At 46.0% G+C, this 23,897-nt stretch overlaps 1 protein-coding gene across 1 annotated transcript; it reads right to left on the minus strand.

Moving 5' to 3' along the window:
* Positions 1-5,448: 5,448 nt before the first annotated feature.
* LOC115551439 (protein phosphatase 1, regulatory subunit 15B-like) lies at positions 5,449-9,851 on the minus strand. The gene is made up of 3 exons (XM_030367187.1): positions 9,405-9,851; positions 7,340-8,589; positions 5,449-6,481 (listed from the first exon to the last, which is right to left on the minus strand). Exons 1-3 carry the CDS (start codon positions 9,565-9,567, stop codon positions 6,272-6,274), a joined length of 1,623 nt encoding a protein of 540 aa, XP_030223047.1. The 5' UTR covers positions 9,568-9,851; the 3' UTR covers positions 5,449-6,271.
* Between the last annotated feature and the right edge of the window lie 14,046 nt (positions 9,852-23,897).

A 23,897-nucleotide genomic window follows, 5' to 3' on the forward strand; every position in this document is an offset into this window, starting at 1 on the left:
TAGATGATGGATCTGCTGAGACGTGATGTGACGATGCAGATATCGCGAGGTTGGGCCGTCCTGACTCCCTGCTGTCAACGCAAGCAAATAAGCCTTCACCTGTTGTGTTTTAAATCTGTCTTTAGTTGCTTTACTTTTAAGCAAGCCAAATCATTTGAATTCCTATTTATAATATTTATTTATCCTACACCTCTTTCACATTTCAATCATTTGGACAAACCGATAATTATTTGCATTATTGATGAGCTGAAGGCAGGTATATAATAGCCATGGGAAACTCTAGATCTCGCGAGTTCGCATTTAAGATACATTCTCTACCCCAGCAGGATGCTGTTAACCCTTAAACCAGAACTACCAAACCATAACATCTCACCTCCCCTATAGGCCCAATCTGGACGATATACAACTCTCTAAATGTTGAACTATAGAAATATCTCTTACTGTGGCAAATCTCACCTTATTTTACCCAGCCCCATGTTAAAGAAGCATCTTAACTGTTTCACTTGAAGAGAGACGTGTGGTGGTCTGGCGACCAGGTGGGTCTGAGGAACATGTGTTCCTCTCCTCAGCTGGTGGTTAGCGTAATAAGCCCCTTGGAGTGTGTGTCACCCATGGGGTGAGCTCATGGGTGACATGTAGACTGCTGAGCGGACATGTGGGAGCCTGCATGGGCCATGAAGGAAAAGGTAGAAAGCTTGTAGCCTACTCTTCTTTGCTGTTGCTCTCGCCAACAAAGGGGGTTTATAATGCACCACATGTGATGTAATGTTTGTTTGGAACAAAATGTCGGCCTAACATGATATTATTATGTTTTGAACGGTTCAATCTGCTTTATAATTTTAGAATAGACACTGGGCATTAGATTATGTATACTTTCCTTCTTCCTCCTTACCTGCAGTAGCTCATGTGAGTGATGAAGTTGTGCGACCTCACATTACTTCATAAAGCCGATCCCTAGGGAGGGAACACTGAACAAAGGATTAGACAAATGATTGTTTTCACCTCCCTTCTGAAATACCTCAGGGTCTGTCGGTAATGTTAGAGTATGCAGTGTTGTGTTGTTGTAGATTGTCCTGTCTATAGTTAGATGTTTAATGAAGGCCTCTGCACCTCACAGATCTCTGAATATCCTGTCTATAGAGCGTTCATGAGATGTGAGCTCTGAAACGCTCCATTAAAGACATGGAGGCTAAGGAACCTAGAATATTATGATACTATTATTTAAGCAATAGATCACGCCAGGCTGTGGTATGTGCTCATTATACCACTGTTAAGGGGCGTTGTCCGGCCCCGACGCGCAGCGGAGGGCCGGCGACCCCCTTCGAAGTGGTAGAATGAGCACATGCCACTGACTGAAGTGATCTATTGCTTTTATACAACGGTTACTATTATGGCGAAACGAAAGTCATAGACACACTACATTTAAAAAGAAACCAAGAAAGTCAAAATAGCCGTTTAATTAAAGAATACAAAAAAGTAGTCCCTCCTGGCTGCCGCTATGCATCGACGGTCGCTATGCAACACACTTTAGCGTCCCTCCAAGAGAAGGCTCCGTTAGAGCGGTTCGCCGGCAATTTATCCTATGGAGCAGTTCACTCGCCGTGTGCCTAAGCTTTCGTTAGTCTCTCCATCGCCTTGCTCACTACCGGAGTAACAACATTTACACGCTCTCTCAGTGGCGTAACAAGGCAACGACGGGCCCGTATGCATGGATGTTCAAGGCGGGCTTCGTTACGATTGTTGACGGGGGGGGGTATGGAGCAATTTATTTATTTATTTATTTATTTATTTATTTATTTTTGGGGGGCCCTGATTGGCCCGGGCCCGTACGCGCCCGCATACCCTGCTTACCGATAGTTACGCCACTGCTCTCCATCATCCAACTTATGTTTTACTTTGTAACTGTTTCTACTTCCAGGCGCGGAGTGATATGCAAACTTTCACAAAATGATCGGGCGTCATAGCAGTTATGCATACGCTGATTATACAACAGTTGGGAACCAATCAGATCGCTGGATTTAGGTCCCCCGTTGTATAATATATAATATATAATAATATATCTGTCCATCGTAAAGTTTTTCACGTGCCCCACCTCAAATAGGCCTGCTTTAAGAACACACAAAATGTACTTTTAAAGGATAACACGTTTATGAGTTACAAAATAAGGGTGCATTCACACTTGAGCTGCTGTCCGTTTAATGGAACACCAAAGTTTTCCCCCATAGGGCGATCTCTTGAACTCTCACAACATCGCTGACCTTTTAAATGAATCTGAGACAAGATGGTGGAAATGGGGCTCTTCTCCTTCTCCTCCTTCTCTTTCTCCTTCTCCGTCTCCTTCTCCTCCTTCCCCTACTTCTTCTCCTCCTTCTTCTCATTCTCATCCGTCTCCTTCTGCTTTTTCTTCTTCTTCTTCTTCATTATTATATTGGCAGTTCAAACCACCATTAATGGTGCAAACACTGTCTACTAACCTTGGGTGTGTATCACCAGAGCTTTACAACTGTACACTATATAATCCTGTACACTGTTCCTGATTACAAACTTCCATCATCCTTCAGGCCTCTCTTGCCTCTCCTCCAGCCAGCCACACTCTAACACACACCATAGGGCCAGCCATAGGACAGCAGAATAGCTGTAGCAAGCTCCTGACAGTATCCAAGGTCCATCTGTTGATGGAAGAGGTTAGCAGTCGACTATAGACCCTGGGGAGGCCCTCCCATAGAGGGTTTATTCAGAACATGTCGTTGAGAGGCAGGTCGTCAGGGGATTCTGCTCCTGTTTGCTTAAAGGCACCCAGAACTCGGGATGGAACCCAGAATCTACTGCCTGGGAGTCGAACACCAATACTTCACTACCCTGCCCTGGTATATCCTCCTCATACAGATAGAAGTGATCCACATGTTTGCTCGATGAGACATTTCACCAAATGATGAGGCCAAGAGCCCTTTGCTTAGTGTAGGCTATATAAGCGTCAAGTTCCAGTCCAGTGTACATCATCATACATCATCATGCTACCATCAAGGGAAGATTTCGGCTCGGAGAAGCCCAGGCCTTACATGATTAACATATACATCACAATATTACAGAGAAATTGAATGTGACATTTTTTTTTTTTTAAAACATTGAATGCACATTCTTTTTTTTCTTTTTTTTAGGGCAAGGTTCCAAGGCATCATTTTAATAGCTTAACAGCTCTATACGATACAGAACCATTTAATTATCAACTTGGACTGAAATAACAATTTGATTGCATATACGGCGACCTGGCAGGTAGAAACACATGTGTGCAAAATGTACCATAAGGGGGCAGTAGAGTCCAGCCTACAAGTGCATCCATTTCCTATGTTTTACCAATGTCAAAATAAATAATGTATTAATAACAAAAAGAGTGACCTCATCTAAAACGTGAACAAGCATTCAGACCAGATCCATCTTCATGACGCTGCCATGCGTCATGAAGTGTGGTACACCGTGTTTGATTTGAACCCAAAGCATGTGGAGAAAGGGCCACCTGTATGGCTGAAGGCACCGTGACCCCAGAACTTCAGAGTCATCATCTTTAAAACAAAGTACCATTAGACCAATCTAAGGTGACCTACAGGGGTCACTCGTTTATCCTTGCATAAAAATGTATCACGCATTACATTCATATATGTAATATATCACACAAATGACTTTGCTTTGTGATAAAACGTGACACTTTCTATTTAAGTCAAACTCTAAAACCAAACCATGGTAGAGAATCAGATGATATTGAATGTGTGTATGTGTGTGTGTGTGTGTGTGTGTGTGTGTGTGTGTGTGTGTGTGTGTGTGTGTGTGTGTGTGTGTGTGTGTGTGTGTGTGTGTGTGTGTTGTTGTGTTCATATGAGATGTAAACATATGTCTGATAACACCAGACAGCCTTTATACATTGGATAGCTACATTTCTCAAACTACAACACTTGATTCATTATATAAATGAATGGAGGGGCTATGTGATCAGGATAATATATGGCTGCTCTAGGCTGCTAGAGGCTATCTTCTGCTCTCATGTCTTCACTTCAGTCACACACAAGAGTTGCATCAGCAGCTTGGATACGGCGAGGAGTGAGGGAGGAGTAATTATGACCCAAGAGATACCCCTCTATGCCCAGGAAGTATTTGTGTGTGTGTGTGTGTGTGTGTGTGTGTGTGTGTGTGTGTGTGTGTGTGTGTGTGTGTGTGTGTGTGTGTTTGTGTGTGTGTGTGTGTGTGTGTGTGTGTGTGTGTGTGTGCACGCGCGCGCATGCGTGTGTGAAAACAAAGCCCATTGGTACGCTGCTGCAATCACATGCAATTGTGTTCCAGCTTTGCCCGTCCTGATGGTTGCTTAGTAACGTGGTCACCTAGGCCACCGAGCTGTTGGTACCCGGGAAGAGGATGAGAAGGGCGACTTTATACGGACAACTAGAAATTCGTCGTAAAATTGACGCGTATAGAATTCGTCAGAATCATTTCTAAAGTAGCCCAATTGACTCAAGAGGGAGGTATTAATAACCATCCTGGATATTGCTACAGAATAAAGTCGACCATCGGTCCCTGTAAGACACTACCAGGTCGGGGGTCCCCGCTGGGAGGACGAGGGAACGACTAGCAAACAGTGTCAGCGATTGCTCACCTTTGCACCACACTGTAGTTGGAGTGAAACGACGTGTTAATAGATTTCTGCCCCCCGGGACTTGGTTTCATCATTCCTGTGTTTTTAACCCCTGTGTTACACCAGCCTTGCAGCAGCATCTCTACAGAGAGAGGCTGAGAGGAGTGACACACACACACGCGCGCACACACACACGCGCGCGCAAACAGACAAATACATGACCAGCTTGTTAAATGGATTGAACGGGGAAATGGTTCTGAAAGGGTTTAAAATCTAAAGCAGTGTCACAAAGTAACATAGTAGATTTGCCATGCCTTAAACTAATACTGAATAGTATTAGGCTAGGCTAATGTTTTCAGACACTAGCATACTACATACATTTCCAATATAATTTCAATATGTGTTGGCTATTCGTGTTTGTACACACGGTACTGCCTAAGGCATTCTTGCTCATAAACTGACCCACCCATAAGAAGACACACCTACATCAACACTGCCACTGGGTCACAGTTGAACTGGTTATTATCCATTCCAGTGTCCTCTGCGTCTCTTGTTAATGTCAGTATGGCTCCAGTTTATAGTAACATTTGTGTGGATGGAGGGCTCTCTAAATGTATTTCAAATTTGTAAGTAGGTTAAATGACTTATGTTTAAAGTTTTAACATACATCCTTAGTTACACAGATACAATTTAATGGAGTATTTCTGTTTGCTCCAGTTGGATACTAAAGAGAAATCCCCAAAACACCACAACCAGCATGACCTAAATTGGAAAGAGGAAAGGTTTAGTTTGGTTGAAACCGCAGCGGATACAACACGTTACACAGGTTTGATATATAAATAGTGTCCGGCCTTTATTCAGTAAACAGCACCAGGAGATAACATTACTACAGGAAGATTCAATGTTCCTTCTTTAAGCCATTAACATGGAACCTTATTCGGTGCAAATAATATAAAGCAAATACGTGGTGAACACAACTTCTACAAGTAAATATACCCCCCCCCCCCCCCCCAGTCCTAGATGAGATGAAACCTAACATCCTTCTGGTCTTCATTCATTGCAGTCTTCTAGGCACCACTGTTTATATTCACATTAACAAAAATAATTATAGATATAAACACAATAACTTAATCACAACTCATCATTTCAAACCAACTGTAAAAAATACCAATAGTAAAAGCACAAGCTTCACAGGCCAATAGATAAGTTACATTACTGGGTCATCATTTCAGGCATACAAAACATTTATGTTGAAAAGTGTCAAATCAGTGCAACAGTTACGCCTGATTTCCACCGGGGACGTACGCGCCGCGGAACGGCTGCGAACTCCGCCCTGCGTCCATTTCCACCGGGAAATGGACGTTCCGCAGCGCGCCCGGTGGAAATGGTTTCATTGAGTAGAGTGGCAGCGATCAGCAGCGGTGACCGCGGCGCAGCCGTCCCGCGGCGCTTACGTCCCCGGTGGAAATCAGGCGTTATAGTAATCTATGAGCCACAGGTCATGGTACACAACAATAACATTGTACGAATTACGAATCCGAATTACCCATCAGCCAAGTCTAATTCCATGTTGCATTGCAACCAGTCAGAGTTTCTCCTAAAACATGAAGAGTCAGAAAACATTGTCAGCAGACCATAGGAGGGACGGGGTTAGATCAATATGCTGTCCAGGTCAGTCCTGATTCGCTCTCGGTGTTGCTGGGTGAAACAATGTCCGATGGCCTTCTCCACATCCACGATCCGCCGGTGGAACCGGTCACGGTCGCGGACCATCTCCTCCCAGGGTCCTTTGCGGCAGGCCTGGCGAGCGAACGGCCAGGAGTGCATGACGTGGAGGTGGACCACCGGGGAGAAACGCACCTGCAGCACCACGGGAAACACCAGTTAGGGAACAGCATCTCAGTACAGGTAAAGCGATGAACGCTGGAGAGACGTCCAGAACTCAGTACTTAGAAACAACATCTTAGTAGGTAGAACAATGCACGTTGGAGAGACCTCCAGAACGCAATAGTAACTTAGAGAGACGTCCAGAACTCAGTTCTAATTTAGAGAGACCGAAAGAACTCAGTTCTAACTTAGTGAGACCGAAAGAACTGAGTAGTTGAAAACAAACAGGAAGAAGGTCCTTCCCCTCAGTTCTCGTTAGAATGCTCTGTGTTGGGGGGAAGGTTCCCTGGGCGGGATAGTGGAGGGGGTTTGACTTCCACGGACTACGGAGCGGACATGCAACTACAACACACTGGAATTGGCTTACAAAAAAAAGCAACTGGGAATACTGGGAGAGGCCTATTGGGTGACTAGGAGATGTGTTTGGTATGCTGCCCAAGTGTCTTAGATTGACCATGACATAAGAGTTGTTAGAGGCTCACAGGAAGGGAGTTGAGCCCATGCTGAGTCACTCACTCCACTAGCTTAGCCATGACCGCTTGGAGCTGAAGGCTAAACTCAGCCCCAAAGCATAGGACTAACCCCCACCTCACATTACTCGCGCGTGAGACATTACTCACACGCATGTCATTCCTGAGTCATGGAAACGCATTCTCTCCCAAACAGAAATAATAGTAATAAATAATAGTCCTCCTCCTAACTTCTATATGAGCCCGATACTACCATGACAGTTTCTAACAGAAGGACCTCAAAGGGCAGGAGGGGGAGGTACTAAAGAACAGGGGGGGGTTCTGGATGCATGGAAGGGGCTGGGAGTGGTTGAATATTGACCTGCTTTTGGCTGCGGGGGCCGAGGCGGCACTCCGGGGCAGAGGGGCCGGGTGCTCCGGAGGGCCGGGTCCAGGGGAGCCGGGGCGTCGGCGGACGGGGGGCACACGCCCGCGGGCGCTCCGGGAGGACGGGGCGGGGAACCCTGGGCTGCTTTGGGACCAGGAACCCCCCCTCCCCGGGCGGGGGGGCGCTCTGCTCGGGGAGGATCTCCGACGGGTCCGGGAGGTCCACTCCGGGTCCGGGAGAGAGCCGGGGCGCTGGGCTCTGGAGGCAGGCCGTGAAGTTGAGCGGGTGGAAGGGGTCGCCGCTCTGGCCGAGCGACTTCCACAGCTGGTCCTCCTCCTCCTCCTCCTCCTCCTCCGAGGACCACCGGGCCGACGGTGAGGTCGGGCTGGGGGGGGGGAGGCCGGGGGGCGGCTCACTGGCAGCGCAGGCCGTGAAGAACAGGGGGTTGTAGGGATCCAGGGGCTTGCTGAAGAACTCCCACAGCCTCTCGCTCTCCTCCGGGTCCGGGTCGGCGCAGGAGCCCTCCGAGCCGCCCCAGCTGCTCTCGCTGTCGGACCGGCTCCCCCAGACGGTCAGCCCCGGGGGCCTGCTCGGCTCCTCGCCCTTCTGACTGCCGGAGACAGGGTCTGGGTCCCTGGCACTCCTGGCTTCTTGGGGGGTCTTCCCCGTGGTGGTGTTGGTGGAGAGGCAGGCAGAGAAGTAGAAGGGGTTGTAGGGGTCGCTGGACTTGGCCAGGGAGTCCCAGAGAGCTCGACTCTCCTCGCTGTCCCAGTCTCCCTGGCTCTGGTCCTCCTCGCTGCTCCACTGGGGGCTCCGCTCCTCCTCTGCCAGCTCCTGCTTCAGCCCCTCTCCCGCGCCGCTCCTACTCGAATCCGAGGCATCTGCGCCGGACGCAAAGATGTTCCAGTCGCCCGAGAAGCCCACCTTCCAGCTCGGATGGGTTCCCACGAACAGGCCATCTTCCTTGCCGGTTGCTATGGAGACGAAGTCGTCCACCATGCCGCAGCAGAGCTCGTCCGCGCGCAGGCTGGAGAGCAGAGCCTCAGCCCCCCCCCCGGGGAACCCCTCGTCCCCGCAGAAAGTAGAGAGTGGATTGGAACCGCCGACCATAACCCCGTTGTCCCCGTCAAACAGCGAGGAGAAGAGGAAGGAGTCAGCTGGGCTGGTGGCCCCCAGGTGCCCCACGCGCTGCCCCGTCTCATCGGTGATCCGCAGGTGCACCTCCAACCGGAACAGCTGGAAGACTGGAACCAGCAGAGAAGCACCGTCAAACACTAGAATCATTATGGAGCCGTTGAAGTCCAACTCAATGAGACATTGATCCACCCGGCCAGAGACAACGCGTGTGCTGCTGTAACAGGTCGGGAACTGACACCTGACAGTATATTTATAATATATATATTTATATTTATAGTTGTGTTAATGACATGTCTAGTATATTTATAGTTACCTGACATATACCTGAAAGTATATTTATTGTTACCTGACATGTATAGTATATTTATAGTTGCGTAAATGACATGTCTAGTATATTTATAGTTACCTGACATGGTGGTAGTATGTTTAGTTTAGTGGAAGTATGTATAGTATAGTAGTAGTATATATAGTAACGGTATAGTTTTTAATGTGTACAGGTATAGTATAAGAGTAGTATACATGTACATATATATATAGTATATGTATAGTATAGTATGTATATATAGTATAGGTAGTTTTGTAATGTTTACAGGTATGGTATACTACTAGTATACATAGTATAGGTATAGTATAGTAGGAGTATATTTATAGTATAGTAATGTATATTTATAGTATAGTATAGTAGTAATAGTGTATATATATATATATATATATATATATATATATATATATATATATATATATATATATATATATATACCAAATTTATAGTTGTGTTATGCGTACAGGAATAGCATAATAGTAGTATATATATAGTATAGGTTTAGTTATGTAATACCTGACATGTATAGTATAGGTTTAGTACAGTACAGGTATAGTATAGTATAGTAGTAGTACACTTGTAGTACAGGTCTAGTTGTACCTGACATGAAGCTGATGTAGAGGACTTGGAGCAGGGTGCAGACCTGGTCCCACACGGCGCCCAGCAGGTGACGGGTCCAGGGCAGCAGCGCCCTTCCGCTGGTCCCGAACCCCTCCATGGCCGAGGGGTTCGAGACCCTCCCAGAGTCACCGACTGTGGTCATTTTGCCTTTAGATTCGGCGATGATCCGGAAATCCTCACGTATTTTGGTATTCTTCGTCGAAAATAAATCGATTTCTCTTATTTTCCAGTGACAGAAGTACGTTGTTGTAGAGCCGCTTCATCTTTACGCCCGTTGGTCTTATCTTCTTTATCAAAACCCAAAATGTCTTCGCTCCGTGTCGTCCATTATGTTCGTGTTCGTCGTAGTAAGTGTGAGTGAAGAGTGAGTTGAGTATGAGTGGAGAGTGATATTGGGAGCGCTTGCAACACGATACTAAAACAAAACAGGTTGTGACGTCAATGCTCGCCGATTGGCTCCAAAGGAGGTCAGTTACATAAATTCCGCCCACCAATAAACCCCTCCCACCGATAAACCCCGCCTCCGGATTACGACCATCAGTGACGTACGGAAAAGGCCGGAATTTCCCGACGTCAAACACCCATCTCGAAAGAGCCCGAACTTCCCGACAGTATGTGGGACGATCTCGTTTAGAAATAGAAACAATGAAGATTACATAGCGCAGCAGTTTGGAAACCTTCTGAAAGTATACATTTAACATCAAGGCCCAGTGCCTTCTTAAACTATATTTATCTCTGTAAATGTAAAACAAAATGGTATTTTATTACAACCTAGTTTCACTGAAAATACTTTATTTTAGACTTATCGGTTTGGTCGTACGGTCTATAGTAACGCTTCAAATCACTATATGGATTTTCCTATCTTAAAAATAAAATTTAAAACACTTGCTTAGCATCAGCACTCTTGATGGTTGTCTACAGTATGTAGCATTCATTTAATAAACAACCCTCCTCTTCCACTTATCTATGAGGGAGACTGAGAGATCTACTTGTGGTCAGTGATGAGATAACAGAGACGTTTTCCCCTCAGTCAGTTACGTGAGGTTAGTTAAGAACCGACACATTTATTAATATTTTGGAAAGCAAAAAGTTAGATATTTGGTGGGACAAACAGCCCCATGTTGAACTTAGAGTGGATGTAACACCTCTGAGACAGAGCGGAATAATCAAACAATAAAAATGTTGATGTTTATGTCTGTAGGAATGTATGTACAAACTTGTTAACTTTTTGTTTATGCAGCAGAATTAAGAATATAAACATGTTAGTGAGCTACTGGGGCCTGGTAGGATGTGATGCTGGGGTCCTGGTAGGATGTGATGCTGGGGTCCTGGTAGGATGTGATCCTGGGGTCCTGGTAGGATGTGATGCTCGGGTCCTGGTAGGATGTGATGCTGGGGTCCTGGTAGGATGTGATGCTGGGGTCCTGGTAGGATGTGATGCTGGGGTCCTGGTAGGATGTGATGCTGGGGTCCTGGTAGGATGTGATGCTGGGGTCCTGGTAGGATGTGATGCTGGGGTCCTGGTAGGATGTGATCCTGGGGTCCTGGTAGGATGTGATGCTCGGGTCCTGGTAGGATGTGATGCTGGGGTCCTGGTAGGATCTGATGCTGGGGTCCTGGTAGGATGTGATGCTGGGGTCCTGGTAGGATGTGATGCTAGGCTCCTGGTAGGATGTGATGCTGGGGTCCTGGTAGGATGTGATGCTGGGGTCCTGGTAGGATGTGATCCTGGGGTCCTGATAGGATAATATCATAATCATAACAATACATATGATATAACATAACATATATAACATAATCATATATAGACTTGGTTGTTGTCTACAGTATATTGCATTCATTTACTAAAAATAATCATATATAGGCTTGATTATTATACACTCAGTATTTAACAGTGGTAGGCGTCAGGGCCAGCAAGGCCTTCTTTGCTGGCCTAAACACTATCAGAATCACTGACTTCTTATTTTCATGAATATGAATTCAATAATTCCCAAAAGTTGATTGTCTTAATTTGAAAGCTTTTCTTTTGTTTGCGCTGCTTCTAGAAGTGTAAGTTCATCCATCATGTGTTGCCTTGTCAAAGAAATCTGCCTTGAGGCCTTCAGAATCAACAGTGCGGGCACTTGTAACATCAAATCAAGCAGGCCTTTAATAACGCAGCATTTTCCCATCCTTTGTTTGGATGGACAGAGAGTGAAGAACTAGCTAAACTATATTTGTAGGCTCGTAGCATCCCGATGCCACTTTTTCACTTCCGATACCAATATATATATGTTCCATATATATAAATATATGGAAGCTTTGCTCATGATTGCCAATTTAAGCCACCGTAAATAATCTCACTCAAATGGATTAAGTGTTAAAAACCTAAATTTTCTACAACTGAAAGGGGTTGGTCGTCCAGGACAATAAACTGCGAAGTACATTTCCTGCAGAAAATGCGATGAGTGCTGTAGTGAGGTTGAAAATATGTTTTAATAAAGCCACATCATTTAAATCGTAAAGAAGAGTTGACTGGCTTAAATCAAGTGAAAAGATTTGAACAGAGTTCAATACTCTAAATGAGTTAAACAATGTAAACATGCAAACCATTTAGAAATTGTTAAGATAAGACAAGATGTACTTTATTCATCTCAGCATAGAAATGTAGGTGTTCCAGCAACCAGCATACATACACAACACAACACATGTATACATACATATCCCACCTAAACAAAACCATGCACCCACAATACCTAGCCTAGGAAAGAAAAAGTGGAATGGATGGTCCATATGCATAAGTAGAAGTAGCTGTTACTCAGAGATAACAGTACAAAATGTGTGCAAATATGCAGGTGTGCAATTAAACAGGTGTGCAATAAACAGGTGCAAAAAAGATAAATAAATACATATATATAAGTATATAGGTTTGATATATATAAGCAGTGCAAGCTAAAGTTTAAATGAATATTCTTCTGTCCTTACTAAAAAGGGGAGTAATTATAAAGTGCAATTGCAGTAGGTAAAAAAGTATTCTTAAATCTGTCCTTTCTGCAGCTTAGCTGTCGTAGCCTCCCACTAAAAACACTCTTTTGTTTACTCACTAGATTGTGCAAGGGATGCGTGTTATCGTCCATAATACTCAACAATTTCTGTACCATCCTTCTCTCCATCACCACCTCCAGGGACACTACAGCAGTCCCCATCACATAGCCAGCCCTCATAACTAGCTTGTTAAGCTTTTTAGAGTCACAAGCCCTGATGCCGCTGCCCCAACTGATGGCTGCAAAGAAAATGGCACTTGCCACAACAGACTGATAAAACATACATAACATTTTGTTACACACATTAAAAGACCTAAGCTTGCTCAAGAAGTAGAGTCTGCTCTGACCCTTCTTGTAGACAGCCTCCGTTTGTTGCTTCCAGTCCAGTTTATTGTTCATGTGCACACCCTATTTACTCTCTACCACCTGCACTTTATCCCCAAGGATAGAGATGGTGCTTAGCTCAGGCATGGCCCTCCTGAAGTCCACCACCATTTCCTTGGTCTTTGTTACATTTAAAACAAGATGGTTTTCCCCACTCCATGGGCAAAGTTATCCACCAGCTGTATTCTGTCTCATCTCCACCACTGATACACCCCACCTCCGCAGTATCGTCTGAGAACTTTTGTAAATGACAAGCCTCAGAGTTACACTGGAAGTCTGAGGTGTATAGTGAGAAGAGGAAAGGGGACAGCACAGTCCCCTGCGGCGCTCCTGTGCCACTGACTGCCTGCTCAGAAACAGACCACCCCAGCCTCACAAACTGGGGTCTGTCATTCAGGTAATCTATGATCCATGATATTGTGGGGGTGTCTACCTGTATCAGCTCCAGCTTCTCACGTAACAGTACTGGCTGTATGGTGTTAAAAACACTTGAAAAATCTAAAAATCATGATCCTCACAGTGCTTCCCGACTTGTCTAGGTGAGAGTGGGCTCTGTGGAGTAGGTAGATGATGGCGTCCTCAACCCCCACCCTTGGGCGGTATGCAAACTGCAATGGGTCCAGATAGCTGGTCACCTGTGGAGTCAGGTGGGCCAAGACCAGCCTCAAGTGCCTTCATGATGTGTGATGTTAGGGCAACTGGTCTGTAGTCATTGAGGACAGAGCGAGAGGGTTTCTTGGGGACTGGAACAAGGCAGGATGTTTTCCACAGCACTGGCACCCTCCCCTGGCTGAGGCTGAGGTTGAAAATATGCTGTAGAATGCCACATAGCTGACCAAATGGTCAACAAATGGTTGTAAACATATAAATTGAAGAGTTAAACAGATAGCTAAAGTGATACATTTGAAAACATTGATAGAGTTTGTTCTAATCTGGACCCTATTCGTCGCTGTTTCTATGCTGATGCTTTTATTTTATCGAGCTGTCTTTATTTTGTTAGTACTTCCAGTTGGACCAGAAGTGGCTATTCCGGAAAGGATTCCGCTGACTACTGAGTTACAATAACACTAGAGAAATCGCATCTTCAACCATCCTCGTCTTGCTAGCTGTATGATCGCAATGTTTGTAAGTACTGCAGCTTGTTAGATCCTTAGCTACGCAGCAGCAGCATTATTTTGGTTATTGGATCATTGATTTGTACCATTTTATATGGCGCCAGCTATGTTTTCCATATCTGTTTATTGCCTGTGGAGAGATACAGCAAAGCTCCAACTTTCGTGCACTTAGATATTGCAATATGTTATATTGTGATTTTGAGTGCATCCAGTTTTGTAACTGATATATATTTATGTTTGTGTTTCAGTTTCACTCTTTGAATTTGAGTAAACCTTCCTAATCGGCACCATGGGAGTATGGGATTGCTGCTCAGATCCACCCAGACCAGTACAGTGGAAAAACAGCGTAACATTAAGCTGGAAGAAAGGAATGGCTGGAAGAAAGACTAAAGGGCCGTCATACAGGCCCCGAGCAAGCCTACACGACACCCTCCCCTGACGTATTCACCTCAGTGAACACACACACATATCCCCTCACCTCTCAGCTTCCATTCTACCTCAAGGATAAATGGGCTTCATTTGGGTACATATACAAGGAAAAAAACAATGTGGCTTTTCCCCCCTTCGCTGTGTTTGCTGACTTCATCCACAGGGAAGCCAGAGTTAAAACAGATCCCAGCTTCAACCTCCCACCTTCCCGCACAATAGCAAAAAGAAAGAGAGGTTTGACAGACAGAGGAAGACAGCGATATCAGGGCACAAGAAGTGTCCCCCAAAGAGAGACCTGGAAACATTGACCCTGGGAAGCACTGCCCCATCCAGGACAAAGACCACCCACTGAGGAAATGTAGAGACTTCAGGGAGAAGACCCTTGAATGAGAAATCACATATGTTTCCAGTGCTGCTCCTCAACAACCCACTTAGCTAGGGACTGCGTCACAGAGGTGGATTGCAAGGAATGTGGCAGCAACCATCACATCTCAGCACTCCACATCTCAGAAGTCCAAGTCCCCCCCCCCTGCTTCAGTGAACGGGGAGCGAGGAGAACAAGTGGACAATCAGGAAGTCACCTCCAAGTGCACGGAAGTATGCAGAGATGGAATAAGTCTCAGGGCATGTTCCAAGATCTGCCTCGTCAGCGTCCTGAAGGACGAAGGGAGGAGTCCAGAAGGATGTACGCTATCTTGGACGAGCAAAGCAACCGTTCCTTTGTGACGTCAGAGTTCTTCAGCATCTTCAACGTGGCGTGTAGTCCATTGCAGTACACACTCAGGATATGTTCAGGTCTCAAGAAGACAGGTGGCAGAAAGGCCCGTGGTTACATTGTGGAGTCAACCGATGAGAAGGTCAGTTTCCGTCTTCCAACACTCCTCGAATGAAAACCAAATCCCAAACAACCGTTCGGAGATCCAAACCCCCAATGCTGCTCGACACCACAGACACCTGAGACGCATTGCAAACGAGATCCCACCCCCGGTTCCAGATGCACACATACTCCTGTTGCTCGGTAGAGACATTCTGAGAGTACACAAAGTAAGAAGCCAAATCAGACACACACATAAAACAGTCAGACACCATTTCAACCTTCAAGTCACAACTCAAAACTCACTTGTTCAAACTCGCACACAACGTCTAACTGATCACTGTTTTTATTTTTTTTTATTTTTTTTTATTTTTTTATTTCTTATTGCTTATGTTTATTTATTTATTTATTTATTTTTTCCACAATGTCTTGCTTTTTAAAAAATGTATTGTGGCATCCCGCCACGTGGTCCTCGGCCTGGACGGGCCCGGGGTACCGTGGACGACGGGGTGTACCACCCCCACCAACCAGCCGGCGATGGAGAGCAGCCCTTTCGGCACCCCAATCAGGGTGATTGGGGGACACCTGGCCGAAAGCTGAGGAGCCATTTTAAAAGGAGGCACAGCACAGCACAGCACGGGTCGGGTGCAGGAAGGAGGTGCTCGTGGCAGCGAGAGAGCCTAGAGGCCCACGGAGGCCCTAGAGACCGCGACTCCTTTATGGTTTGATTGTTTAAGTTGTTTGTTAAATAAATGCCTGCAATGGCCAAAACCCCAATGCCAAGCGAGTTTTGTCAGTGGAACCCGGCCCAACCGAGCACCGGGATACCACAGTATGATGACTATATGCTCTGTAAGGTGACTTTGGGTGTCTTGAAAGGCGCCTCTAAATTAAATGTATTATTATTATTATTATTAAATCAACGGTCCACATGACACCCCATTCGCCCAAAAGCTGGACCTTGGATGGGTCGTCGTCGGCGACGTGTGCCTCGGGGGAGCGCACAAAGCCCCCCCACGTCGGAATATTCAAAACTTCCATTCTGGAAAATGCTGAGAAATGCTGCTGCATTTCTCAGCCCATGCAGCAGCAAAATCCAGCTGAAAGAGATGTTCGCCCACGGCTACTCAGCGTTGGACACCACAGACAGCACACAAATGCTCAATGGAGAAAACCCGGGTCAGTCAGTCTTCCTCCACACAGCCAATGACAACAAGCTTGCTCCTTTAATGGATGACCTGAGGTTCCTGCAGATCATGAGTATCGACAAGACGAGTCTAAAAGTTTGGTCGCACCCCTTCCTTTCCAGTCCCCTTCCTTTCCAAGGGATGAAAGCCCAATACCTAGAGTTTGTCAAGAAGATGCTTACCAACAAACATGCAGAGATCGCTGTTGGTATATCCCATCATTTGGAGTATATCACTCAAAGAAGCCAGGACAGATCCGTGTGGTGTTCGACTCCAGTGCACCTTACAAAGGAGTCTCTCTCAACGACGTACTCCTCACAGGCCCTGATCTCAACAATACCCTCTTGGGGGTGCTCATGAGATCTCGGAAGGAACCCGTTGCCATCACCGCCGACATTCAGCACGTTTCACTGCTTCATAGTGGATGAATACCACAGAGACTTCCTCCGCTTCCTGTGGTTCTACAACAACGACCCGGACAGTGACATTCTGGATTACAGAATGTGCGTCCATGTCTTCGGCAACAGCCCATCCCCCGCCGTCGCCATATACGGCCTGAGAAGAGAAGCCAAGGAAGAAGAAAATAAGTGCGGCAGCGACGTGAGAAGTTTCGTCGAACAAGAGTTCTACGTAGACGACGCACTTAAGTCCTTCCCTACCGAAGCAGAGGCCATCAGTGTCCTCAGACGTGCCCAAACGATGCTTGCAGCGTCAAACCTCAGGCTGCATAAAATAGCCTCCAATAGACCTGCAGTGCTAGAAGCATTCCCTCTAGAAGATCGTGCCAAGGATATCAAGGATCTCAACCTCCTCACCGATGACCTCGCTCTACAACGCAGCTTTGGAGTGTCCTGGAACATTGCTTTGGACACTTTCACATTCCAGGCCATGGACGACAACAAACCTTTTCACCCGTAGAGGAGTGTTGCCTATGGTAAACAGCCTGTATGATCCCCTCGGCTTCTTAGCCCCCGTCACAATACAAGGCAGGCTGCTCCTCAGAGACCTCACCAAGCAAGCCGAGGACTGGGGCTCACCCCTCCCCGGAAACAGGGAAGCTGAGTGGACTAGGTGGAGAGACTCATTAAAAGACCTACAGGAGCTTCAGATACCCCGCACCTACACGTCTTTCTCTCCTTCTAGTACTCTCCTCAAGGAGCTTTGTGTCTTTGCGGACGCCTCTACTATGGCCATCGCTGCGGTAGCTTATCTGAAAGCCACCACGGGACACACTGAGGTCGGTTTCATCTTTGGAAAAGCCAAGCTGGCGCCTCAACCAGACCTCTCTATCCCTAGACTGGAATTGTGCGCAGCAGTGCTTGCAGTCGAGATTGCGGAGTTGATCGTGGGAGAGATGGACCTGGAGGTCGACTGTATCACATACTACTCAGACAGCAAGGTAGTCCTTGGGTACATTCCTAATCAAGCAAGGCGGTTCTTCGTCTACGTGAACAACAGAGTTCAACGGATACGACAGTCCACATCCCCAGACCAATGGAGGCATGTGCCTACCGACCACAACCCAGCTGACCACGGGTCTAGGTCTATCCAAGCGGCCCTCTCAAGCAGCACAACATGGCCCTCCGGACCAGCCTTTAATCGGAATCCATCCCCCCACCCTCTCAAACCCCAAGAGACATTCGACCTTGTCAACCCCGCTTCCGACTCCGACTTACGCCCCGAGATTGCTGTGAACCTCACCGTAGTCTCTCGACACCTTATTGACCCCACACGCTTTGAGCGTTTCTCAAAATGGACCTCTCTCACCACTACAGTCGCACGTTTGATCAATATTGCCCATTCTTTTGCCCTGCCGGCACAGAAGGGCACCTGCAGAGGATGGCACATCTGTCCAAGGGGCCCCTCAGAGGAGGAGATGGATAGAGCCAGGGTCTTCGTGATGAAGAGCGTCCAGCATGAGCTTTATGCAGAAGAGCTGAAGAGCATAGCCTCCGAACAAAGTCTCCCCCCTCGTAGCAGTCTGTTGAAGCTACACCCTTTCATCGACAGCAATGGGCTTCTCAGAGTCGGAGGCCGCATAACTCAGTCTAAGCTAGCAACAGAAGAAACAAACCCCATCATCATTCCGGGCCATGATACCATGAGGCTGTGAAACATCAAGGGAGGCACTTTACAGAGGGTGCTGTTAGAGCAGCCGGACTCTGGGTGGTTGGAGCTAAAAGATGCATCAGCAGCATTCTCTTCAAGTGTGTCACCTGCAAAAAGCTTTGTGGGAAGACAGAACACCAGCAAATGGCAGATCTGCCGGCCGAGCGTCTACATGTAGTCCCTCCATTCACCTATGTTGGTGTGGATGTCTTCGGACCATGGGAGGTCACTTCAAGTCGTACCAGAGGAGGACACGCCAACAGCAAAAGATGGGTTGTCATGTTCTCATGTACGTGCACAAGAGCCGTGCACATCTAAGTAATAGAAGCCATGAGCTCCAGCAGTTGCATTAATGCCCTGAGAGGGTTCTTCGCCATCAGAGGCCCAGCAAAGCAAATACGCTCGGACCAAGGCACCAATTTCATCCGTGCCTGCAGAGAACTCAAGATGGACAAACCAAGCTCCAGCTCAGAGACTGTTGAGAAATATCTCCAGGAGCACAACTGCACCTGGGTATTCAACCCACCCCACTCATCTTACATGGGGGGCGCATGGGAGTGCATCATTGGCATCACCCGTCGCATCCTCGACTGCATGCTCCTTCAATGTGGACCATCGCGTCTCACACACAAAGTCCTGACTACCCTTATGGTTTAGATTACTGCGGTGATGAATGCAAGACCCCTTGTCCCAGTGTCTTCAGACCCAAAGTCTCCTCTCATCCTTACTCCAGCTATGCTCTTGACCCAGAAGACCTTCACAGCCTCTCCTCCCCCAGGTGACTTTGGGGAAGGAGGCCTCTTCAAGGAAGAATGGAAACAGGTTCGGAGTCTAGCGGACACCTTTTGGAACAGGTGGCGACGAGAGTATCTCCACACACTTCAAAGTCGTCGCAAGTGGCAGGAAAAGAAGTAGGAGACATCGTCCTAATGAAGAACAATCCAGCCAAGAGAAACCAGTGGCCTATGGCTATTGTCGTGGAGACCCTTGGAAGCAGGACGGGGTCGTGAGGAAAGTGGAGTCGTCAAGGAGTCTTCTTCCGTCCCTTGGCCGAAATGGTCCTTCTCCTTTCTCCACAAGACTAGTACTTTTGGTTTTATCTGGGCTCGTTAGAGACCCCAGGAGGGGAGTGTTCTGGACCCTATTCGTCTCTGTTCTTATGCTGTGGCTTTTATTTTATCGAGCTGTCTTTATTTGTAAGTACTTTCGGAAGTGGTTCCGCTGACTACTGAGTTACATTAACACTAGAGAAATTGCATCTTCCACCATCCTAGTCTTGCTAGCTGTATGATCGCAATGTTTGTAAGCTTTTAGGTCCTTAGCTGCGCATCAGAAGCATTATTTTGGTTATTGGATCATCGATTTGTACCATTTTATATGGCACCAGCCATGTTTTCCATATCTGTTTATTGCCTGTGGAGAGATACTGCAAAGCTCCATCTTTCGTGCACTTAGTTATTGCAATATGTTATATTGTGTTTTTGCATTTTGAGTGCATCCAGTTTTGTAACTGATATATATTTATGTTTGTGTTTCAGTTTCACTCTTTGAATTTGAGTAAACCTTCCTAATCGGCACCATGCTTCTTGGAGTTATTCATTATTAATTAGCTTAGCTGAACTGGATAGTGGGATTGCTGCTCAGATCCACCCAGACCAGTACAGAGTGCGAAATGGTTAAATCTGGTCAATGTGACAGTCAAGTGTGTGTGTGTGTGTGTGTGTGTGTGTGTGTGTGTGTGTGTGTGTGTGTGTGTGTGTGTGTCTGTGTGTGCGCATCTGGGTGATCACTTGCAGTAACCAGGAAAAGTATTACTGACGTTATTCTTTCACATTTAGTTAATCGAGATAAGCTCACGAAATGATTAGGCTTGTACCTTTGGACTCTTTCATCATGTGACATATTGTTTGTGTAGATAGTGAAAGATAATGACGTGAAAATATAATTGACCTTCTACCTGAAGTAGCCTACAACGGATATGTAAGAAGCAGCTAGCGTCTAGCCATATAAACAGGGGTCCCACCACACAAACGCCCGATATTTAATAATCATATATCCAATTGATTAATCATTTTAGCGCCAGTGATACAGAAAATACCGTAACCGTTTAAGCTTGGCATTGTGTTTCTAGGTTAAATATTGACTCACTATTTGGCTCTGCGACGTCCAAAATTATAAGCTTTTGTGAAAACCAAAAGCGTGGCGATCACAAAAGCCGTGAACCGCTGTAGCCCAAGCTAGAGACGTCATCGTGCTCTAGCAGGGTTGGCCATACTAAAGAACATTTATAAGAACAAGGTCAAGAGAGCACAGGAGAAGTTGATGAGAAAGCTGGGGGAAGAGTTTGAGGAGAAGTGCAGGGAGGAGGGGGCGATCTCCTGCATCCTCTTTGAGGGGCGGATTGACCAGACCCATGTGATGGTGGAAGTTAAGGCCAGGGACCAATCTTGTCCAGTAAAGATCAAGGACGAACACTTTAGTGTTGCTGGTGAGCCTTGCAGCTACTATGTGTTCTACTTCAACCCAGAGAAAGCAACTAAAAAGGAGTCACATGCTGAGCAGATTGCTAAGGTCCTGTTTGCCTGGCTGAAAGAGGGGTTTTGATAATACCTTGTGGGCCATTGGAGGACCCTAAACAAATATCAATACTGGTGTGAATGCTGGAATTGTGCAGAAGCTGGAGCTGCACCTGAGAAACTGGTCTGGTTGGTGTGCACCCTGCACACTAGCGAACTTCTCCTGTGTCATCTCATTGTTGACCTTGATAGTCCTACTCTGTCTGACAGCAAAAAAAGAAGGAAGGCTCCTGGATTCTGCTATGGACTTGGATATCAATCCAAACTTCCCGGGGATCTCTGTTGGCCCTCCTCGAGTTGCCTGACATGGTCCTTCAAGATCTCTCAACTGATCAACACTATGGATTTAAGACTGTCTGTGCAGACAGGGATGGAGATTTTCCTGCAAGGTTGGCTTCGTTGGAGATTGGACCAATGAACCACGGCAAACAGACTTCTCAGGCTCTGGGTCTCAAAGCATAGACTTGAAGGAAGAACTTGAAGAATCTGTGAATCATTGTGGAATTCATAATTGGCATATAATATCCATGTTGGTTCAATGTGAAGGTCAAGCACCCCTGGATCGAAGCCCGTGGGCACATGCTGCTTCAGCTTGTGCTGCCTCAAGCCCAAGAGGAAGGAGGTGCTGGTCCTTGTGATGCCGACTGTGAGGAGATCTGCTTGCCTGGCCATCAGGGCAAAGGGGGGACCAGGAAACTCATTAGGAGAGCTTTCTAATGCGTTTTGGCACCCGCCCTAATGCTCTTGCCTCAACGGAAGACCCACTGAAAATATACCAAGCATCAGCTCTGTTAAAATCTTTTCACTTGATTTAAGCAAGTCAACTTTTCTTTACGTTTTAAACTATATGGCTTTAAAACATTTTCAACTTCACTTTGCACTACAACACTCACCACATTTTCTGCAGGAAATGCATTTTGTATTTCAGTTTATTCAGTGGTGGAAAATGTGGGGTTTCGACGCTTTCTCCATTTGAGTGAGATGTTTTTAGGTGGCTAATTGGCCATCATGAGCAAAGTGCTTCCCTATATTTTATTATTATTATTATTATTTGTGCTTGAGTAAATCAAAGTATCATACTTATATCGGTATCTGCAGATGGCCAAAGCTGCGGTATCGGTATTTATCGGAAGCGAAAAAGTGGTATCGGGATATCCCTAGTCGCTATGAATGCGGTTTACCTAGTTTTTACGCTCTCTTCCCATCCAATCAAAGGATGTGAAATGAAGACATTATTAAATGCCTGCTAGATGGCTCTGATCTCGCCAACTCTAGATCAGAGGGGTATTCCATCAAACAGGCTAAAGGAAAATCCGGGCTTATTTCACTTAGCCTCGCTACTTTCAGATAGAGTTCCATTTCATAAACGTGACTTAAAGGGCATGGTGCAGTAGCCTGGTTCTACCAGACTCTCGTACTTCACTTCATTTCATTTCATTTGTACAGAGAGTAGTACTAGTACTACTAGTACTGAAGGGAAATTCAAATTGAGCGGAAGTACTTAGGCGGGCGGAGCCAGGCTAATGGTGCAGGTTTCTATTTTCTTCTTTTCTGGCAATTTTCTAGTTGGTAATAAACATTTAAACAATTATCCATTGTATTTGATGTTGTAGGGTATCACAAAATATAAATATTAGGAAAAGTAGGTGATATATTAGTGGTTATTAGCCACAGGTTAGCGATGATTCTTATTTCTCCCACAATGCATTGCATGACGTCACGTAAGGTACTCCGCTTTTTTCGCCGAAGCCGCTAGTGAGAGAGTGAGTGTCAGATTATATAGCAAGATGTTGACAGACGCCTCACAGCAGGAGACCGTGCACAGTAGACACTGTGGAGAGTGTCGATACTGGGGATCAGCCCTTGCCCTCCTCCACTTCTGACGCTGGGACACAATGTTATTTGAAGCCCCCCCGATGGTCTCATGGTAAATCTTTGGTATTTTAAGGGGTAGATATTATGTCTAAAACATTGCAAGTAGGACATTTCCATACACATTGATGAAATGAATACATAGCCTACACCAAAACATAGCCGCTTAGATTTGCCATGATTGTCATATGTTTGGGTATGTTTACTGCCTCTGCCACAGCTGTGCAGGTTAACCTGAAGCCCAAGATGGTTAGCGTGGGCACACAGACTTCAATCAGCCCACAAACCTCCACTCCCCTCGCTAGTCCTGAACAGACAGTTGACGACGATGATGATGATAATGCCACTGTCATCAGTGACTTGTCGTGGGTGCCCGAAGAGCCGATGGATGAGGAGGAATTGTTTGATGAGGAGCCACCTTACACGTGTGACCCCCACCACAAGTGAGATAATCTAAAACCAACATAGACCATATTGAATGCTCAATGCTTTGTTAGTTTGAATGACACCGCCCCCCTCCCCCTAATTTTTTGTTGTTGTAGTTGCATTGACAAATTCATTGTTTGCCAAGAGGAGCTGATGGGCCTTTTTACCATCTGTCCGGCCTGAGAGGTCGGATAGGAGCATCGTGCAGCACTTTTGTTAAGATCAAGCAGGTACAGTTTTGTTTATGCAGTTTTGTTTACGTGGCCATCTGATTAGAAAATCTGAATATCTAATTACAATCTGATAGCTCTGACTGTCTTCCCAGTTAATTTACAATGTATGTACCAGGCTGGCTTAAGTCTGCTGGTTTGTGATGCCATCATATTTGAGTGTTATACTGTATTGGTCATGTGTGTTTCATTGAAAATATGAAACATTTGACCAGTAATGTACAGTACTTACTCTATATTGAATCCTGATATACTGTTGATTACAATGTTTTATTTTATTTTCTTACATATCTAGGTCTGTGCATCA

The sequence above is a fragment of the Gadus morhua genome, chromosome 9 (assembly GCF_902167405.1).
Source record: "Gadus morhua chromosome 9, gadMor3.0, whole genome shotgun sequence".
Taxonomy (NCBI): domain Eukaryota; kingdom Metazoa; phylum Chordata; class Actinopteri; order Gadiformes; family Gadidae; genus Gadus; species Gadus morhua.

What these genes read in the sequence shown, in the direction of transcription:
- LOC115551439 (XM_030367187.1), bottom strand. Translation starts at nt 9,567, where the DNA reads ATGACCACAGTCGGTGACTCTGGGAGGGTCTCGAACCCCTCGGCCATG. An exon ending in CTACATCAGCTTCATGTCAG is followed by an intron (nt 8,590 to 9,404) that starts GTACAACTAGAC and finishes TGCTGGTTCCAG; the next exon opens with TCTTCCAGCTGTTCCGGTTG. An exon ending in GCCCCCGCAGCCAAAAGCAG is followed by an intron (nt 6,482 to 7,339) that starts GTCAATATTCAA and finishes GTGGTGCTGCAG; the next exon opens with GTGCGTTTCTCCCCGGTGGT.